The sequence below is a fragment of the Ursus americanus genome, chromosome 11 (assembly GCF_024610735.1).
Source record: "Ursus americanus isolate L20-20 chromosome 11, mUrsAme1.1.p, whole genome shotgun sequence".
Taxonomy (NCBI): Eukaryota; Metazoa; Chordata; class Mammalia; order Carnivora; family Ursidae; genus Ursus; species Ursus americanus.
Genome location: NC_142137.1, coordinates 55,801,477 through 55,823,154, shown reverse-complemented (window position 1 = coordinate 55,823,154; position 21,678 = coordinate 55,801,477). Strand labels below are relative to the sequence as shown.

Here is a 21,678-nt window from a genome sequence, read left to right as displayed (position 1 = left end):
AAATTATTTGAAGAAATTAATAGTGGAAAACACCCCTAACAGTGGGAAGGAAACAGACATCCAGGTCCAGGAAGCACAAAGAATCCCAAACAAGATGAACCCAAGGAAGTTCACACCAAGACACAGAATAATTATAATGATAAAAACTAAAGATAAAAGGGGGAATCTTAAAAGCAACAAGAAAAAACAAACCATTACATAGAAACAAACCATTACACAAGGCTATCAGCTGATTTTTCCACAGAAACTCTACAAGTCAGAAGAGAGTGGCATGATATATTTTAATTGCTGAAAGGAAGAAACCTCCAATCAATACTCTACCTGGCAAGGTCATTCAGAATTGAAGGATAGACAGACTTCCCAGACAAACAAAAGTTAAAGGAGTTCACCACAATTCTTCAAGTGGAAAGAAAACGCCACAACTAGAAAAGTAAGAAAATAACGATTTTTTCTTTTTTTTTTTTACTGGTAAAAGCAAACACATAGTCAAGACTTAAATGTGATACCTGAAATTTTTCACTGGTAAAAGCAAACATGTAGTCAAGATTTAAATGTGAGACCTGAAACCATAAAACTATCCAAAAGTAACACAGGCAGTAATCTCTGGGATGCTAGCCATAAGTATCCATAAATACTCATATTTATGGATATGTCTCCTCAGGTAAAGAAAAAAAAATAAAAAAATAAAATAGACTACTGGAACCAGACCAAAATAAAAAGCTTTTGCACAGTGAAGAAAACCATCAACAAAATAAAAAAGCAACGTACTGAATGGGAGAAAGTATCTGCAAATGATATATTCAATAAGGGGTTGTTATCCAAAATATATAAAGAACTTCTACAACTCAATCCAAAACAACAAATGATCCCATGAAAGTGGAATGGACCTGAGCAGACATTTTTACAAAGAAGATATCCAGATAGTCAACAGACACATGAAAAGTTGTTCAACATCACTGATCAGGGAAATGTGAATCAAAACCACATGAGATACCATCTCACACCAGTCAGAAAACTGAGTATCAAAAAGACAAGAAATAACAAGTGTTGGAAAGAATGTGGAGAGAAGTTAATCCTCATGCACTGTTGGTGGGAATGTAAATTGGGGCAGTTACTATGGAAAACTTAAGTGTTTAAAAGGTAGAGATGCATGGACTCTATCTACTCTTGCTACTGAAGAGGCAGTGTACAGAACCACCAAACTAGAGGCTTAACCCAAAGTACATACCATAATAAAATGCAGATGGGTTAGTTATTCAGTGTAAACTTGAAATCAAATAAAATTGTTTTTTAAACATATATAAGTACTTAACTAATCTCACAATCAAAAGCTAATTTATATTCACATAAACAAAATGAAATCACAAAGGAAAAGACTTATAAGATAGGATTATAAAATGAGAACTTCCATACATCAAAAAACACCATTAACAAAATTAAGGGGCCCATGAAAAGCTGTAAATAGTTAAGTGATAAACAAAAAATATGAATGGTTAATATCCTTAATGTGGAAAAAGCTTTTGCAAATTAATAAGTAAACAGTAGTATCATGATAGAAAAACAAGCAAAGAGGATCACCTAATGATCCAGAAGAAATTCAACACTGGGACCAGTAAACATATATAAGAATATTGAAATCTCTTTGATAACCAAAGAAATGAAAACAGGAAAATAAGATGGAGATGCAATCCATCGCTACACAATTATCAAAAGTCAAAAACAAAAACAAAAACAACCTGTCAATATTAACCGATACTGTTGGCAGGCATATGAGAAACAATTTCATGATGCCATCCACAGCCTTCTTGTTAAACGTTACTGTGTTTCATAAGACTTTTAAAAAGAGTTATTCTGTTTTAACAAATTAATCATCATCTAATAATCAAGTGTAACTAGGCCGAACTATGCATAAAAATGTATGTAAAAAATATTCTCTAAATGTACAGAGACGATTTTAAAAATGCATACAAAGGAATACACCCAAAGGCCATTAAAAGTGATCTGTTCAAGGACTGTATACTCACTTGAAATATGTCAGCTAAAACAAAGATGAAGAACGTGATGCTTAGTTGTTGTGTGTATGTCTCTTAACGTTTTCCAACACATTTTCTGGTAACTCTCCTCTTACACAGTTCTTTATATTGGCTGTTTCACCCCTTACTTGCCTCTCACCACATATGCAGCTACTGGCAAAAACCTTACCATTCTTATTTCTACTTAGTAATAGTTCTGGTCAAAATCGAGAAAGAAGGCTCAAAAGGGGCGCCTGGGTGGCTCAGTCATTAAGCGTCTGCCTTTGACCCAGGGCGTGATCCCAGGGTCCTGGGATCGAGTCCCTCTTCCGCTGGGAGCCTGCTTCTTCCTCTCCCACTCCCCCTGCTGTGTTCCCTCTCTCGCTGGCTGTCTCTCTCTCTGCCAAATAAATAAATAAAATCTTGAGGAGGAGGAGGAGGAGGAGGGGGAGGAGGGGGAGGAGGAGGAGGAGGAGAAGGAGGAGGAGGAGGAGGAGGAGGAGGAGAAATTTAAACAGAAAATTTAAACAGAGGAGAAATTTAAACAGAAAATTATTTAAAAAAAGGGTTTAAGGTTATACATAGATTCAAACTATCTGTAGTTATCCCTGTTCTTCACTTGCATTAATCATCAAGGGTGTGGAGAAAGTGAGCATTAATGAAAATCTTTTCTAAGTTTTTTAAGGAAAATACACACTATTCAGATACTAAAAATTAAGGGTGCTTCCTTTAATTATTAAGATATTATGTTGCAAACCATCATCTATATGTGATGCAATTCCTCTTTAAGGAAACACACTCATCACAATTTATTAAACAACGCCTAGGACAAGGATGTGGAACTTATTCTCATTAATCTTAGTGTACATATGACCTTTGTCGTGGCCCATGTACTTACAGGCCTTTTTAAGAAAAGTAAGATTTTAATTTACACATACCCTTTACGATCATTGTACATTCTATTAATTCTGTCCCATTTTGCATTCAACTGAGTAAGTGTATCCCGGATTTGAATAGCTTCAGGTCCAGAAGCTTCGAGGATCACGTCTGGTTGTTTTTCATGAATGACTGCAATCTGCTCCCCGAGTTTGTCCAGCTGATCTTTGATATTCTACAAATGCATTGTCACACGTTAACACAATCCAGCAAAGAGATAAGAAGAATGAAATCACGGAAGACCAAAAATTTATTTTGCATAACATTAATTTTAAATATAATGAGATATAATAATTATTGCTCGTCAAAACTGAAAACTTTAAAAAATATATAATACCCTGTATTGGCCAAAGTGTGAGAAATGCTACCTAATATCCTAACGGCAGAAAAGAAAAATCCTCACAGTTGTTCAAAGCAGTATTTGTACAGGACATATAAAAAGCCTCAGGTATTCTGAAAGGATAATGAAGTGTTTGAAGCTGGAATGATTTATATTTTATGTAATAATGCTAATTTAAATGACAGAAATGAGCTAGCAAACATAACAAATCTATAGCAATTTTATTGCAAATTTATACATAAGTGCAATCGTATTATGTGAAAAATTCTTAATGGTATTTAATAGTCTTGTGAATAACTAAAAACTTCCAGATCTCTATTAACGTATAAGCAACATGTATTCCATACCCCAAACAATGGCCAATCCTACCTCGTTATACATAATATAAATGGTGATATTTTACATCAACTGACAATCAAGTTTATAAGAAAGGAATATGGACCGTGCAGGTGTTAGATTAAAGAAGTTTTTGATATTGCCAAGAATTAATAACTGTGCATACTTAAAAATCCATGCCTACTCTTAAGAAATTAAAAATTTGATAATATTTCCTTGGTGAAATGGGGAAGGTTTATTATTCGTATACATTTTTAATTCCTTGGCACAAAGTTTAAAAATTATAGCCACCTACAAAAGCACAAGGACAGATTCCTTGCCTTATTTCTGCAATAACTATGGCTATTCAAACGAGGTGCCTGGAGATTTACCTTCAGAGAGTCTTCCTGAAAAGAGAAGTCTTCATAGACAACAGTGCTTAGCTCGGGAGCATTCAGTGATAATTCAGCATCATCCATGGAAAGTAAAACTTTGTTAATCTCAACTAGATAATCTGTGGGGAGAGGTGGCGATCGACTTCCAGGAGCAGGCTGACCTATTCTCTGTTGATTAGGGACCGCCTGTAAAAACAATAATAATAGGACACATCTCTTAAAATATCCCCACAATGAATAATAGCAAATAGAAAAAAAAAAACACAATACTATTTTGTGGAGCAATTCAATACCATGAACCCAAATTAAAAAAAACTAAGTTGTTGCTTTTTTTTTTTTTAATATATTTTTGTCCTGTATTGCTAAGAAACCCTTGACAAATCTCCATACTGATTTTCTTCTGTAGCCTGCGCTTAAGCAGTATAAATAAGTTGAAGCTTGACAGGTTTTTCTTTAAGACATGCGCCATCTAAACTCATGTAGCAAACAAGAACGTAACAACTCCTTTCTTGAGCTGTTGGGGAAATGAGAATATGCCACAAATCATAAAGTTCCGTATGAAATAAAACGTTTTAATACCATGATCATTCTACCCATTTTGTAAAATGTCACAATTAGATTAAACAGGTCTAGGCTTCACTGTTGAAAACAGAAATAAGTGAAACAAGTATTCATAACATAAGAAATGCAACAGTGGTTTTGATTAAAATAATATCCAGGCAATGCAGTATATAATCTTAACCTTTGCGAACAATATTACAGAACATGACTCCTATATAAGACAATCAGTCAGACAGATCCTAAGCCCAGTGGACTACTTAACATATCCTCCAATCAGAACTCTCTCAACAAAAAAGTGCTCTCTGGGATGGGCCACCCGTCTTGGAGGCATTCACGTCCTTTATTCCAAATGGCTACACTTTATTAAGTGCAGTCTACTACTTGCAAATAGCAAAGTGCATCCTTTCATGAATTAAGGTGGCTTCCCTGATGCTTTCACTATTTTCCTCTATTAAACTTCTAAAAAATGATACTCCTTTGCAAATTCAAAGATGGCAGTGAAAATGATCATAAATACATGTTCAAGAAGGTATTGTCCTAAAAATGGCTATGGTTACGATTCCTAAATGAAACCAAGACTCAAGAGTAAAACCAGTAAGTCAACAACATGGTGTTGAATCTAGAGGTCTGCATTTATTTGTCTTCTAGAATGTGATAAAATGCATTCACCAATTGCTGGACAGTCTTGGATAGCAGGATAGAAAAAGTCCAAAGATTTCCTGATTTTATCCACATGATTATTTATACTTGATACTAATATTAATTTTATTATCCTGATGCTATGCATTCAAATTTTAGTCAGAAAGCATTTCTAGATATTTACCCATGTGTCGAAGAAGGCAAATTATATTTTTTAAGCTATAAATATAAAAGAATGGGAAGGTCTGTAGGTATTGTAAATAGGACGTTCCAAGTTAAAAAAAATCACCTTCATTAAAGACTACCTTTTTCTATTCAGACTATAAAGATAACCTAGGATTTCCTGAGCCTCCATACTCTTGCAGAAGCAGCAAGGCAGTTCAAAATTTAACCATGTGCTTTCTGTATTCCAAAAATAGATTTTATCCCAAGAGAGTGATCAATCAGTGTCCTAGGAGAAGGGAAAAAAAAAAAAGTACTCGAAATCTGACCCAGACTTTACTTCTGGATAATTTTATTTTTAAAGAACTCTGCTAGGACACAGAAATCCAAATATACTGCAGGCCAATGCTAACATTTGACAGTATTACATGATGTTGCTCACATCATATACAACCTAATTCCAGAGAAATAGATTAAAAAGTTAATATTATATGGACACTTTATAGAAAGTTCCTAAGTTTTGTTTTTTGTCAAACCATAGGGAAAAACCAGAACTGAACAGAGCTCAATAGTCATCATCTCTGTGGAAAATAAGGATTTTTAAGATCCCAAATAGGCTGGAAAACACACACACACACACACATACACACACACACACACACACACACACACACACAAGAAAAACATAGTCACGTAGGGCTAAACAAAAATTTTAAGTGTTTGCATGTTAAAGATAAAATAATTAGAAGATGAAAATCAACAAGATAATACTTCTATAGCAAATAAGACAGAGACTAATATCTTTATTTTATAAAGAGCTCACACATATTTTAAAAATAGTAACACGTACCCTCGCAAACAAATGGGATAAGGTCATTTAACACACATTCCAAGTAAGAAAATGAGTCCTATAAGCTGGTAGTTCTCAATTCTGACTGAACATCAGAATTACTTAGAAAGTTTGTCTGTTTGTTTGTTTAAAGAGCGTTCACAGATAAACCCAAACTAAGAGATTTTGATTTAACTGGTTAGCAGGTTAGAGTTTTTTTTAAGTTCCCCACGAAATTCTAATGCTCACAGAGAAGAAACAGTTTTAAGAACTGCAAATCTGAAGAAGCATATGGGCTAATGAAATAAGGACAAAACCTTTTCGGGCATTTTAAAAACATTTTAATTACAGTAACCAATGCTAGTGAACCCAAAATGAAAAATGCCTGTTGTGCTGCATATTAGTACGCCTAAAAAACAAATTTACTCATTTGTTAAAAGTCCAAAAGTTATTTCCATTTTGGACCAGTAATGATTTATGATTTGGGACCCAAAGATGAAGTTCTAGGAAAGTAAGATGCTTTTAAAAGTAAGAATGAAGCAAAGAACTATAACATTATCTGAAAAATATTAGGAATAAAAATGGAGCCAAGCCTTAAAAGATACATTTTTCAGGTAACACAAGGAGATAAAATCCATACCAAGGAGTAAGAATAAAACTAGCAAGACCCCAAAGGTGCAAAGGCACTGATATGTTTGGGAAAATGTACAGAAAACCAGCATAGCTAACTCCTGGTAGGTGCCAGTGAATCAGAGGTAGCTTGAGACCAGATAGAAGTTTTAGTGTATCATTATAGTGATGAACCTTGCGCTTAAAGCTTTTTCTGTATTTTGCAGTATTTTCCTGAACACTTTCTTAGGTAAAGGAATGTCCTGACCAGCCATAACATTGGGGGTAATAATTCTGAGGACAATATGGAGGGTGGGCTAGAGTTAAGAAAAACTGGACATAGATCTTGCGACTTCCGAGGTCACCTACATATTACCCACAATTCCCTTTTCTTTCTCTCTCCTCCAGCAGCCCAAGATGCCGAAAGGGAAGAAGGCGAAAGGGAAGAAGGTGGCCCCGACTCCTGCTGTCCTGAAGAAGCAGGAGGCCAAGAAGGTGGTCAATCTCCTGTTCAAGAAAAGGCCCACGAATTTTGGCATCAGACAGGACATCCAGCCCAAAAGGGACCTCACCCGCTTTGTCAAATGGCCTCGCTACATCCAGCTGCAGCGGCAAAGGGCTATTCTCTATAAACGTCTACAACTGCTTCCCACAATTAACCAGTTCACCCAGGCCTTGGACTGCCAGCCAGCTACTCAACTGCTTAAGCTGGCCCACAAGTACCAACCAGAGACAAAGCAGGAGAAGAAGCAGAGACTGCTGGCCCGGGCCGAGAAGAAAGCTGCAGGCAAAGGGGATGTCCCGACTAAGAGGCCGCCTGTCCTTTGAGCGGGGGTTAACACTGTCACCACCTTGGAGGAAAACAAGAAGGCTCAGCTGGTAGTGACTGCACATGATGTGGGTCCCACTGACCTGGTGGTTTTCCTGCCTGCCCTGTGTCCTAAGATGGGGGTTCCCTACTGCATTATCAAGGGGAAGGCCAGGCTGGGGCGTCTGGTCCACAGGAAGACCTGCACCACTGTCGCCTTCACATAGGTCAACTCAGAAGACAAACGAGTCCTGGCAAAGCTGGTGGAAGCCATCAGGACCAATGACAATGACAGATATGATAAGATCCGCTGGCCACTGGGGAGGCAACGTCCTGGGGCCGAAGTCTGTGGTTCGCATCACCAAGTTGGAAAAGGCAAGGCTAAAGAACTGGCCACCAAACTGGGCTAAGTGGACGCTATTGAATTTTCTGTACATAAAAGTAATAAAAAGTTGTCTTTCAAAAAAAAAAGAAAAAGAAAAACTGGACATAAAAAACCCCAGCTTGGGACACACTGCAGTGACTAACAGGAGAAAATCATAAGAGTCTGAGTTATGGAAAGGATAGTGGACTAAGAGAAATTGAGTCATTTCTCCAGGGGCATAAAGCAAGAAACTGGTAGAACTGTGTTGAACTTTAGGTTCAGAGGCATCGTACTTCATTCAGAAGAGATGGTTTTAATACCCACTCAATATGGTGTGAAGAACAAGAAATGGTTGAGAAGATTTTGAGTTTTCTACTTTTGAGAATAGGTAGTTTTTAGGGAAATAAACTAAGATAGGGAATAAATTAGGAAACATGGGTTGAAAGGGGAAGGGAGAGGACAAGTCTAGCTTGGGATATGGTACAAGGCTGCAGTACAAACAGAGACGTCTAACCGGCAGTAAAACCTGAGAGAGTAGAATCTTCCACTAGACTCAACATCGTTAACTAAAAATGGTTCTTAGAAGGATTACCTAAGAACAGACTTTTAGAGAAAACCAGCACACCTACAATGCAGTTGGGATGAGGGCCACTGAAAAGGGAGCTGGTAGTGAATCTTTTTCTAGAATGCAAATCGTAGTTTATCAATTCACAAATTTAGTTACTTTTTAACTAAAAATTTTTTCAGGTGATTAAGACCTCCACATATAAAATACAGAACTGAAAGAGGAAGCCACTTCTAAAAAGGATAGATGCCTTTTAGATTTAATACATTATTAGAAGTCCAAAAGAGATCCCAGTAATAAGATTTTGTGTCTATTTCCTTTGAGTCTTGTCCCATCTAAAAATATAAATGTTATTTAGTAATGTATACTAGAAAGGAGAAAGAGATACCATTCCACCTGTTTTTTAAGGTATCCATAAATGCAACATCAAATATCTGAATGGAAAGAGCTAAATAAGTTATTTAAGGAAAACAGAGTCTCTCCCGAGACAATACCTTAGTTTTATTGTATCTTGCGCGCAAAAGTAGTAACTGCAAACGAATCTTTTCTTTTTTATTATCCTCCATAGGCTGATGTAATATTTGTTCTCCTCTTTGTAGGACTTCCTCAATCTGGGCTCTCTCCTCATCCACCTGAATGTTTAATAGGAAAAACAGCTTACTGAAAAGAAAAATGCATAGCATCGCTTACTTATCGGTTCCCAAGTAAGAGAAATACCTACAAAGTATGAGATCAGTCAAGATCCGCTCATCTGAATGATAAGTAACAAAACTTCATGGTTTTTTTTAATATTTCACATTTGAAGTTAAAATATCTCGTAAAGAATGTTAGTGTAGAGGAAGTTAGAGAACACTGAAACAACACTACCTTTAGTCAAAGTGTGTCTTTTTTTTTTAAGCGTTATGTAAATCACTTGGCAACTCTTATGATGACACTCAGCAGAAAATCATATCTGGGTCTATTCTTTGGCATGACTTGGCAGATTCTTTGGATAAACATCACAGATGTAAAAATATAATTAACAGAACAGAAAAGTAAGAACACCATGGTTTTGAAAATCTCCTTGAACTGACCTTTTCATCTTCGTCACCAAATTCCAAGTGCTTTTCCACAACTTTTAACATATTTTCTACGTCACTTTCTAATTTTTCCAGGTCAGAGAAAAGTACATCAGCTTCAAATGCTTTGGTGGTGACCATAGAGTGGTAGGATAATGGTTCCTGGCCAATTAGCAACTGCAGAAGGAAAAGTGTTCTCTGAAAAGATACATTCTTAACCAGACCTTCATCGTGAATCAAAGGGATGGCGGGTCAAGAGAGGAGCTAGCATTTATTTGAATTGACTTCAATTTCAATCATTCATCGAGCAATGATTTTATCTATTCGGGCTTCTCTGAGTTACCCATTTTCTCCAAACTCCAGCCAGAGACGTGAGCTAGTGTGCAAATAACCGTGGCTCCCAGCAGTGCTGTGGGAGGATTCTGAGATGGCACATGAGCAAGCAGGAAATAGTGCCAACATCCAAAACCATCCCTGCCACGGCCACAGAAAGAAAAAAGGCCACCACTGAGTATAGAGACCTCCCACAGAATGTCCCCCAGGTAACCTTCCCCCGTAGATTCCCCTTTGGATTTTGATACCCAAACTCTGAAAAAGTAAGCATTTCTCAATGCAGTATTTTCAGACAGTATCACTATAGAAAGACTTTATATTTATATGACTAAACTCAATGTAACAACTTTAATAAAACTAACCTAATAAGGGTATTGGCTAGGCATGGAGAAACAAGCACTCTCACACTGATTATGGAAGAAGAAATTGGCACAAACTTTTTGTAGGACCCTTTGGAAAATCTACTTAATGGTATTTATATGCACAACTATACAACAATTTCAAGGAATTCTAAGAATTGACCCTAAAGGGCATATTAACAAATGAGCAAAAAGACATGCATAAAAGGATTTTGATAATTCAGTATTTTAAAAAGGACACTAAAAGTGGAAAACTGACTTGCAAAAGTATAACAGATCATATAATGGAACCCCCCAGAGCTGTTGAAAGCCATGTCAAAGGGGAACATACAAAACAATTAAAATTCTTGATATTTTAATATCACATAGATATGACTAAGAGTAGACATGTATGCCAAAATGTTAGCAGAAGTTATTTATGGGGACAATAATAATTTTGCTTCTTTGTACTTCCTCTCACTCCATCCCTATGTCTCATGCTTTACTCTTTTATACCAGGAAAATGTTCCTATATACCTTCTGAAAAGTACAAATGAGCTTAGGTCAGAAGGTAGGGAAGTAAGGTCAAAGCTAAGGAAGAAAAAAGTTAAAGCAAGTTATTTGTCTTCCATAAATTGTGAAAAATCTAAGTATATTCATGAGCTATGAAAGATAGTTTGGCCTATTATGTCAGATATTTCAAATTAAAGCAGACTTGGATAATGTTTACTTCTTGCAAAATAGAGGGTCCTTACTCTTAGATAATTTCCACACACAACTCTCAAGAGGTAGAATTAACCAAATACTCAAAAATGCCAACCCACGGGCCCCACTGGGATCCTGAAAACCTCATACTCCTCTGTCAGAATGAAACCTGGTTCGAATGACCCCCCCGAAAGTCAGCTATACCGTTTTGGTTTTTGCCTAGCCCACCATCAAAATGTCCTTATCTTTCCAGGTTAACATTTACTGAGCACTCGCCACATTCTAGGGCTGGAGAACACTACAATAAAAGGCTTCGTTCCCTCCCCCTCAGGAAACAAGGGAAAGAAAAAAGAGAATTAGTAAGATATACACAGAGAAAAAAAATTATAATATGGAAGCATAAATAAAAACTTTTAAGGAAAACTCTTATCATCCTCTTATTTAAATTTATAAAGCCCTTTTTCAAATTTATAACAGCAGATAGTAGCTTTTCAGCATTAGGTCTAAATTGTGAAATTTCTTGTAACTTTTGGATGCCATAAAACAAAAAACCAGTTACCAAGCATGTAGTGTGCACAAATTTACAAAGTGTAATATACAGTAATGGGTTTAATATTCATGCCTAAGCTTGGGAATGAGTCTTAGTTTTTTTTTTAAGATTTATTTATTTATTTATTTATTTGAGAGAGAGAGAGAGAGGAGGGGGAGGGACAAAGAGGGGACAGGGAGAGAGAAAGAAGAAGACTGTGCTGGGTACAGAGCCTGAAGCAGAGTTTGATCTCATAATTCAGATCATGACCTGAGCAGAAACCAAGAGTCAGTCACTTAACCAACTGGGCCACCAAGGCACCCCCAACTTTTTTTTTTTTTTAAGATTTATTTGAGAGAGACAGAGAGAGAGCAAGCATGGGGGGAGGGGTAGAGGGGAGTCTTATTTTTATAGCCCATTTTAATTTCTGATTGAGACTTTGAAAGCTTTTCTCAAAGGGTTTATTTCCTTCAATACTAATTTCCTGTTGTCTCTCCTTCATAGGCAAAATCACAAATAAATAAGGACTGATGCTCCATTCAAAGAAAAAGTGACTAAAATCATTTTCATTCAAAATTCTTTGATGTATACACCATATAATCACCTATCCTTGAGACACATGCCCACAGGAAAAATAGTTTTATATTAAAATATAATTACTCACGTTGGCACTTTTGATATGTTGAGACACCTTTTCAAAGTTTCTATTCAGTTCAGCTAATTTTGGTTGTACAAGTTCCCTGCTTGAGCCTCCACGTGCATTCATCAAAACAGCGGCTTGATCACGGACATTTTCAACTTGGAGGCTGGCATCATCCAGCTCAGATAGTAAACGCTAATGGCAAGAAAACACAAAATTACCATATCAGAAAAATCAAAACCAAACATGGGGGTGATGCTAACTCAGAATTTAAGGCAGTTTAAATGAATTTCATGGATCCCAGGACAATTTTTTAGAACAATCAATTTAATGAAGAGCTATTCATAAAGGACTCCTATGAGACCTTGGTTTCTCCCACCAAAATAAAAACTAGTGAATCTACGGCAAGGGAAGAATGATGTTAAGCAAGTTAGCTTGGAGCAGTAGAGGAAAGACCACACCAAAACCTTCCAGAAGTGTTACGGATACTCTGCGCTTGGTACCTTCACGATTTCTTCCCGTTTACTTGCTGGTTTTTTTTCAATCTCGTCCAACAGAGCTTCAGCTTGATAAAGCCAGGTACTTAGGTGAGCAACAGTCCCGTCAAATATTTCCAACTGGCTCTGATGATTCTAGAAAGGAATTAACGAAACCTGATGTAATCACATGCAATATTTAAGACAATAATCCTAGATGACATTTAAAAGACCTGTGAAAAGCCAATGCATGCTGAATTTCAAGATAGGTTTCCATCTTCCTGTGAAGCTCTTTCCCAGTGAATAAATCTCATTCCTAAAAATGCACAGCTATGGTTATGTATTTTTTTAAATTTATTTGATTTAGACCTCAATACAGTAAAAAGTTGAAGAAAAGGTGAAACTTTCTTTTTCAGTTCCATTTCGTTTGTCTCCTTTATTCCTCATTCTAATAATTTCATTTACCCCCTTGATTATATTTTTTAAAAACTAATAATAATATAAAAGAATAATAATATAAAAATGATCAAAATATGGGTTGAATAAGATTCTGCCTGCTCAGTAGACTGAGCGACTGGCAGGCCTGTGGCTTGTCAGCTCAGTGCCACCAGGACTTAAAAGTAGAGTTGGCACAGACCTAACATTTCCTGAAGCAGGACAGAAAGTGTGATTGAGAGAATAAATGTGAAAACCAGAAGAAAACAGTTAAGCTGATTAAAACAAAGCAAAATAGCTGAGGCAAAGCAAGCAAGAGTTTGGGGCTCGATCAATAAGAGTAGGGAAGCCTTTGGATGAAATTAACAGCTTTTAAGAACAGTATTTTATAGGACAATGGAAACAAGAAAAAACCTTAGAAGTATTTAAAAGACAAGAAAACAAATTATTAATCCATACTTGGAAGGATAGTTAAAAAAAGAAAATGAGAACCCATAAATAAGGAAAGTTTGAAAAGTGATCTGGATTCTGAGAACGAAGAACTGACAACCACCAGACTTATTCAATGTTAAATGTTCCAGGGGCACCTGCGTGGCTCAGTAAGTTAAGCATCTGCCATTGGCTCAGGTCATGAACACAGGGTTCCTAGATGGAACCCCAGGTCCGGCTCCCCACTCGGCTGGGAATCTGCCTCTCGCTTTCCCTTCCCCACCCCACCCCTGGCTCGTGCTCTCTCCTTCTCTCTCTCTCTTTCAAATAAATAAATAAAATCTTTTTTTAAAAAATGTTCTAATAGGACTATAAAGGTATTATTTGAAAGGAGAATTTGGAAGGTAACAGACTGAAGAATATAGACGGGCTGTGAGAATGGGGAATAAAGTTAGTTACGATAAAAATTAATATATAAGATACTTAATGAACATAATCTATGAGCCAAGAGTTTCATATTCTTTATTTAACATTTAACAACTCTGTGAGATATGTTCTTTTATTCTGCTTTTATATATAAGGAAATTAAAATGTAGCAATATTTAAGTAATTTACCCAAGTTTTGCAGGTAATAAGTTGTGAATGAACTCTGGATAAGAAGCTGACAGATCAAGATGTGAGCCCATGAGCTTCAATGCTCTACACATTCTGGCTGATTTCAGTAAATGTTCAAACACACAATACTTTATTTTTCTCTGTCTCTATTTATTACCCAGTAATTCTGTGAATTTAAAAAAAGTCCTCTCAGATACGTCAAAACAAAATAATAATTTATAAATGAAACTCCCTCTAAGGGAAGAGAGAGGGAGGTTGCCATATATTCACTGTTGGTATAAGAGGGAGGGAAAACCACTGTGAAATTTAAATGGTCACTACTTCCACGAAATAATTAACAGAGGTATAACCGAAGACTAACAACATATAACCTTTAATAATTAGCATAAGCATCATCATCATATCTAAAACTGGTTATTTTAAGTATAGTTATATAGTCAAATATCCATGTTTTATGTCTTCTAATCATCACAAAAACTGTATGAGGTAGAAATTATAATAATGTCCATTTTATATAAGAGAAAAATGAGATTAAGAGAGCATTTAAGTGACTTGACCAATGTCACCCAGCTAGTAGTCAAAATTTTTACTTAGGCTGTCAGATGCTAGTATGCCATTATTAGAACATTATCAATATTATATATATAGTTTATGTTTGCATGAAAATTAAATACACAATCAAATCATTAAAATATAACAAATGAGGCACATCTAAGATATTAAAGTACATATTTCTCTGTATGTCACAAATGGTTTATTACTTAATAGAGACATTTTTAACTCTTTCTAGTTACTATCTTTCCAAAGGAAAAAAATAACATGTAGTCTAATGAAATTAATTCACTTGAAGCCAAACAATATTGTGACACAGAAAACAGGATTTAAGATTCTTTTTTTTTTTTTAAGATTTCATTTATTTATTTGACAGAAAGACAACCAGTGAGAGAGGGAACACAAGCAGGGGGAGTGGGAGAGGGAGAAGCAGGCTTCCCGCTGAGTAGGGAGCCTGATGTGGGGCTCGATCCCAGGACCCTGGGATCATGACCCGAGCCGAAGGCAGACGCTCAACAGCTGAGCCACCCAGGTGCCCCAGGATTTAAGATTCTAATCAAAGCTGTATTGGCTTCCAAATAATTAAAGGAGAAAAGCGTTCATTGTTCAATTTTCCCTGAAACATACCATCAGTGTATTGCACCAATCCTCCGTCCACGTGCGGACTCGGCTCCACCCGGCGTTGAGCACACAGAGCCTCTCCTCTAGAACAGGCTCGCTGCCCTCGATCAAGTTCTGCAGGGCAGCACTGCTCTCTGTGATGGTATTTAAGTCAGCTTTTCTCTTTTCCAGATCCTTCAGAATATTCTAGAAAAGAAGAATACCAAGATCCACTTGATCTTTCAGAACGTTAGAAAAGGATTTTGTTTTTGTTTCAAGATTTTATTTAAATTCAGGTTAGTTCACACACGGCGTGGTGTTAGTTCCAGGGGTAGAATTTAGTGATTCAGCACTGGCAGATAACACCCAGTTTATACAACTTTAATTTTTTAAAACCTTGTCTTCTACAAATGCATTGGTAGCCCATGACTCCCCCAATAATTCACAATATGTCAAAGGTTCCCAAAACTCCACAGCTGATTAACATGTTGAGAGTTCTCAAATTCCTATTAAAAATTAGAACGTTCAATTATGCAAATACAAAAAAGTAACAAACTCAGTTGTGAAAAGGTAATCATTTCATTAATTTTAAGTGCAAATGCTATTTATTACACACAAACACCAAGTGTCTTCATCATAGCTTTCAAGAGAAAGAATCAATTTTATTTTCGGTAACTATAACCTGGCAAAGCAGAACTATCCCAGAGTCACAATTCTCAAAATTTTATAATGAATTTATCTCCTAGACTACTATAGGAAACTACTGATGTGCACCACGTTGATTTGGAAGGATAACACCCTGTCCTAGGTGACTTCATAGACACTCTGTTGTGTGAGCATTATAAAAAATATTTCATCTTAGCTAAATCATAGGAGAACTAGCACGTTGAAGCTGTAGTTACACAGTTGCCATATGCAAACATAATAGTCTGGGTGGTATAATGATAATATGATTTGCACATTCATAAGGTTTGACCAGGCAAGACGTGTACTCGGAGAAATACAGCAAAAATGCTGGATTCCAAAATTAAAACTACAGAGTTCTAAAATCAAAAAGTAACATGAGCATATCTACCCCACTGCTATTGTACCTTTTTTAGCCAACATTTAAACAAATCATTTGAAGGAGCTCATTTATATTTAATCTCACATCATTAAATTACATTTTGGAAGGCATGAAAATTGTAAATTCCCAGATGAGTCAAGGTTTAAACATTCACTTGGCCATATTAAATACTGGTATATTTATAAAGGCACTAAAACATTTCTTTTAAATGTTCTTCTCCAGAAGGGAGGAAAAAAAAACAATCTACAGCCATGTTCTCTGAAGTTAAGACTTTCTACCTACCTTCACTGGGAATGTATTGATTGACTAGAACAGTTGTTAAGAACTATACGAAATAATTAGCTACAAGTAATTAAATGTAAAGAGTACACACAACTATCTACACTAATAGACTGTATTGTAAAGAAAATGACTACACTGAAAATAATATTTAAGCTACTGAATAAAAATGCTATTAAAGTTCAGGAATGAAAACGCTATTTAAATTTTTACATTGAAAATTTTTACATAATTTTTAAGTGCAAATACATTAAAATGTTGTAAAATATGAATGTTTCTTAAATATGAAAACAACACTGAGAAAGTGGTGATGTTACATACTGATGTTTCATTTGATTTACTCTAGTGAAGAGTAAAGATTTACTCTGTGAATTTGTGATTTGTATTTACCATCTGCATTATTTCAAACCTGAAATAAGATTAAATGGGAATTTTAAAATGAATAGTACCAGAAGAGACAAACGTACCATTGTTTTAAAAGTCCTTACCTTAAAAAAATTATGAGAATCAACTAATTGAATTGAATTGATGTGAGTACACAGATAATTAAAAATTAAATACAAGAAAATCAGTATCACCTATGTAAAAGCTCTAATTAGTAAAAAAGAGAAAAAGCATACTTTTTATATACCTATAAAAATAAATATGAGGAATAAACATCTTTGCGTATATATATAATGTTTTTGAAGAAAAAAACCAAAGCATTATGTAGTAATATAAAAAAATTAATGTAAAAAAACACATGAAACATACCATGTTACGAAGAGAACTTATTATAACAAAGATACTGATTCTCGTCAAAAGAAATCTATAAATTTATGGCAATTCACACCAAAATTTCTAACAGAATTTTTTAAAATAATTTCAGGCTAATATTTCTGAAGTTTATATGAGCATACACAAAGAAACCCAGAGGAATAAAGACAGGGAATCCGTTAACTCCATGTTGAAATATATTATGAAGCCATATAGTTAAACAGTTGAAGAACAATTCGAAGGGTCAGATCAGTGAAGCAGAAAACAGAGAAAAACAACAGGCAAAAGAATATATGAATTTAGCATGTCAAATCAGAGAGGAAAGGATAATTAATAAATAGTCCTGAAATAAATGGCTAACTATTTGGTCCAGAAGGATTAAAACAAGGTAAAAGATGAAACTATAAAAGAGCTAGAAGAAAATATAAGTAAATAATCATATAACCTTGGAGTAGAGCGTAGTGTTGGACTTTCAAGGCACTAAAGACAGAAACAAAGAAGAAAAAGATGAATTATATTTTCTTTTTTTTTAAGATTTTATTTATTTGATGGAGAGAGAGACAGCCAGGGAGAGAGGGAACACAGGCAGGGGGAGTGGGAGAGGCAGAAGCAGGCTCCCAGCAGAGGAGCCTGATGTGGGGCTCAATCCCAGGACCCCGGGATCACGCCGTGAGCCGAAGGCAGACACTTAACGACTGAGCCACCCAGGTGCCCCAATTCTTTAAAAAACATATAATACAGTGGTTAAAACAAAAAGATACAGAACAGAAAGGAAACTGCAGAGGCAAAAAACAAAACAAACAGACAAACAAAAATGCAACAACACACTAAGCATTTATTATTGTGATAGGTAATGAGTTCTAAATTAAAAGACCAAAATGGTCAAAACCACAAAAAAGCTTTTTTTTTTTTTTAAGTAGGCTCCATGCCCAGCACGGAGCCCAATGCCGGGCTTGAACTCACAACCCTGGGATCAAGACCTGAGCTGAGATCAAGAACTGGATGCTTAACCGACAGCCACTCAGGTGCCCAAAAAAGACAATTTTGTAAAAAGAGCTACAAATGGCCTCTAAACTTTGGAAAATGTTGCAATTAAATAACCAAAACATGATATTTACCTACCATTGAGCAAATAGGAATTCTCATTCACAACTTTTCCAAAGGGCAATTTCATAATGTGTATAAGAATTTTAAATGGATATATCCCTTGACCAATATTTTTAAGGCTAAGAATTTATCCTCAAGAAATGATCATGAGGGGCGCCTGGGTGGCTCAGTCATTAAGCGTCTGCCTTTGGCTCAGGGCATGATCCCAGCATTGTGGGATCAAGCCCCACATCGGGCTCCTCCGCTGGGAGCCTGCTTCTTCCTCTCCCACTCCCCCTGCTTGTGTTCCCTCTCTCGCTGGCTGTCTCTCTCTCTGTCAAATGAATAAATAAAATCTTTAAAAAAAAAAAAAAAAAGAAACGATCATGAATATATGCTATGATTTAGCTTTAAGTATATTCACCACAGGGGCGTCTGGGTGGCACAGCGGTTAAGCGTCTGCCTTCGGCTCAGGGCGTGATCCTGGTGTTATGGGATCGAGCCCCACATCAGGCTCCTCGGCTATGAGCCTGCTTCTTCCTCTCCCACTCCCCCTGCTTGTGTTCCCTCTCTCGCTGGCTGTCTCTATCTCTGTCGAATAAATAAATAGAATCTTTAAAAAAAAAAGTATATTCACCACAGCATTTTTTACAATAGTGGAAATTGGTGATAATTTAAATAGACATGAATAGAGGAATGGCATAATAAAAAATACCCAATAAAATAGTATGCCTCTCTAATATGTGATAAAAAACCCCTGTAGATAAAGAAAAATATTAAAGATAAAAGTTTTTAAAACAAGGTTAAGAAACATTAGACACAATATAATTATTTTTAAATGTTTCTATCTGTACGTGTTTATATGTGTTAAAAAACAAATGGAAACGGTGTGTTCTTTGAGTATAAATGATTTTTGCTCTAGTCTTTTTTCATTACACTGTGCAAATGTCATTCAATTAGCTTATATGACTTACATTATTAATAAGAAAATAAATGGCCTTCAAAATGTGTTGTACAAGAATATTTCCTTGAAACACTTAAATTTAACAAAAAGAAAGTTTGATTGCTTTGCATTCATCGACAAATTCCAGTGTTCCTCCTTTTTTTCCTGCCTCCCTTTCTCCATCTCCTTGTCACGTCACACAGCCCAGGGCATAACTATACTTTCCATGAACTATTGTAGCGCCTCATATCTTGACTTTCTTTCAACTGTTACCTCTACAAAGTGTTCCAATTAAGAAATAGTTCCATCATCCGTGACCTCATAGCATCTGCTCTCCACTTCTTACAAGCAAACACCTATAGATGTCAACACTGATATCTGTGGCTTTATATAAATTTCCATCACCGTATTGATCATATATATTCAGCACTTATCTCTAGTATACATGCGTCTTTCTTAGGAAGTAAGTTTAGGAAAAGAGAACGCCTCCACTAAAAAAAAAAAAGTACTTTGTATTCCATTCAATTCTTTGTCCACCTCAAAAGAAAGAACTGGCAGGGGGCGCCTGGGTGGCGCAGTCGTTAAGCGTCTGCCTCTGGCTCAGGGTGTGATCCCAGCGTTCTGGGATCGAGCCCCAAGTCAAGCTCTTCCGCTGGGAGCCTGCTTCTTCCTCTCCCACTCCCCCTGCTTGTGTTCCCTCTCTCGCTGGCTGTCTCTCTCTGTCAAATGAATAAATAAAATCTTTAAAAAAAAAAAAAGGGAGAACTGGCAAATCTACTCTCTAATCTCTGATGTCAAAATAACTACAGAGCTACAGAAAACTCTTGGATCTTTTATCAATTTTTTTTTTTTTTTGAAAATTCTGTTCCTATGCTCTTTACATCAGTTTGTTTGCAATAGAAAGATTAGTTACTGGTACAAAAGTTATTACAGAAGAATTAATAAATAAATTCAGCACAATACTTTGTGAAAAATGAATACTCAGAAAATATCACCAATCGTGAAGGTAATGATTAGAATGTTTTAACGATTAGAATGATTAGAATGTTTTTAAGCACCACAGAGGCACAATCCTATAAAGGCCCTACTGATGAGCCATGTGAGTTTAATGTTTTTGGAATCAAAATAAAAATATCTTCTTAAAGTTGTTGTCTTTTTTTTTTTTTAAGATTTTATTTATTTATTTGACACAGAGACAGCCAGTGAGAGAGACAGCCAGTGAGAGAGAGACAAGCAGGGGGAGTGGGAGAGGAAGAAGCAGCCTCCCAGCAGAGGAGCCTGATGTGGGGCTCGATCCCAGAATGCCGGGATCACGCCCTGGGCCAAAGGCAGACTCTTAACAACTGAGCCACCCAGGTGCCCCAAAATTGTTGTCTTTTAAAATAGTCTTTTCTTTTTTTCTTAAGATAGAGAAGTAGAAAAAATAATGGAGATAAATGACATCCTGAACAAAATGCCACGGGAGACCCTGGCATAATATTGGCAGGCAATCCGAACTACAACTTACTTTAGCCCAGGAGATTTCCATGTCCAAGTCCCCAAGCAAGCCTTCTGACGTGGATTTCTGTACCAATTCAACTTCAGTAACAGAAAGCCATTCAGACAGAGAAGCAGTCTCTTTCTTCATTTTCCGGGCCAACTGGGATGCTCTTTCCAGGTCCTGTTTTCCCTCTGTCACCTAAATAGGAGAAAGAGAGGGAGGGAGGCAGAGAGAAGGAGAGAAGGAGGGAAGGGGGGAGAGAGGGAAGGGAAAGAGAAAGAGTGAGGGGAGGGAGGAGAAAGGGAAAGGAAGAGGGAAAAGAACATGAAAAGAATGAATCCAAATAATAACTAAAGATCCAAACTATTCATACTTGACCCACAAGACATACATAACCTTTACCTCTCCCATCTGAAGTCACTCCATTCTTGTATTTCCACAAGGGGACAATATACTATAGAGGTTAAGTGTCAGGCAACCCTGGGTTTTCATCTTAGCTCTTCCCACTTACTTTCTAAATGACCTTGGTAGAGGCATAGCCCTCAAAGGTTGTTATGTATCAAATGAAAAAGATACATACACAGAGGGCTGGCCCAGGCCTTGTAACAAAGTTACTCTTAACTTTAGTAAGGTATAAGTAAATGGTATCTTTTATCATTTTGAACAGAAGATGCCTTACAATCCTCTCAAGAAAGAAATCTGTTTAAAAAACACAAACATACACTCTATATTCTAGAAATCTGAGGGGGAAATAGTATAATTCTCATAGTTTTATTTTGCAATTAACTATTAACTTAAAATACAATAAATGACTATGCAACAT

At 36.2% G+C, this 21,678-nt stretch overlaps 1 protein-coding gene and 1 pseudogene across 13 annotated transcripts in view; one reads left to right on the top strand and one right to left on the bottom strand.

The window, feature by feature from the left end:
- Positions 1-21,678, bottom strand: part of UTRN (utrophin) — a 486,188-nt gene that overhangs the window by 272,168 nt on the left and 192,342 nt on the right. For all 13 annotated transcript variants that reach the window (XM_087865550.1, XM_087865558.1, XM_087865561.1 and 10 more), the window contains 8 exons: positions 20,883-21,053; positions 15,273-15,452; positions 12,642-12,770; positions 12,163-12,333; positions 9,609-9,770; positions 9,030-9,167; positions 3,996-4,184; positions 2,951-3,123 (listed from right to left, as the gene is read on the bottom strand). In XM_087865550.1, coding sequence (XP_087721676.1) covers positions 2,951-3,123; positions 3,996-4,184; positions 9,030-9,167; positions 9,609-9,770; positions 12,163-12,333; positions 12,642-12,770; positions 15,273-15,452; positions 20,883-21,053 — 1,313 coding nt within the window. The remainder of the gene's footprint in view (positions 1-2,950; positions 3,124-3,995; positions 4,185-9,029; positions 9,168-9,608; positions 9,771-12,162; positions 12,334-12,641; positions 12,771-15,272; positions 15,453-20,882; positions 21,054-21,678) is intronic.
- Positions 7,210-8,089, top strand: LOC123797410 (large ribosomal subunit protein eL8 pseudogene; annotated as a pseudogene).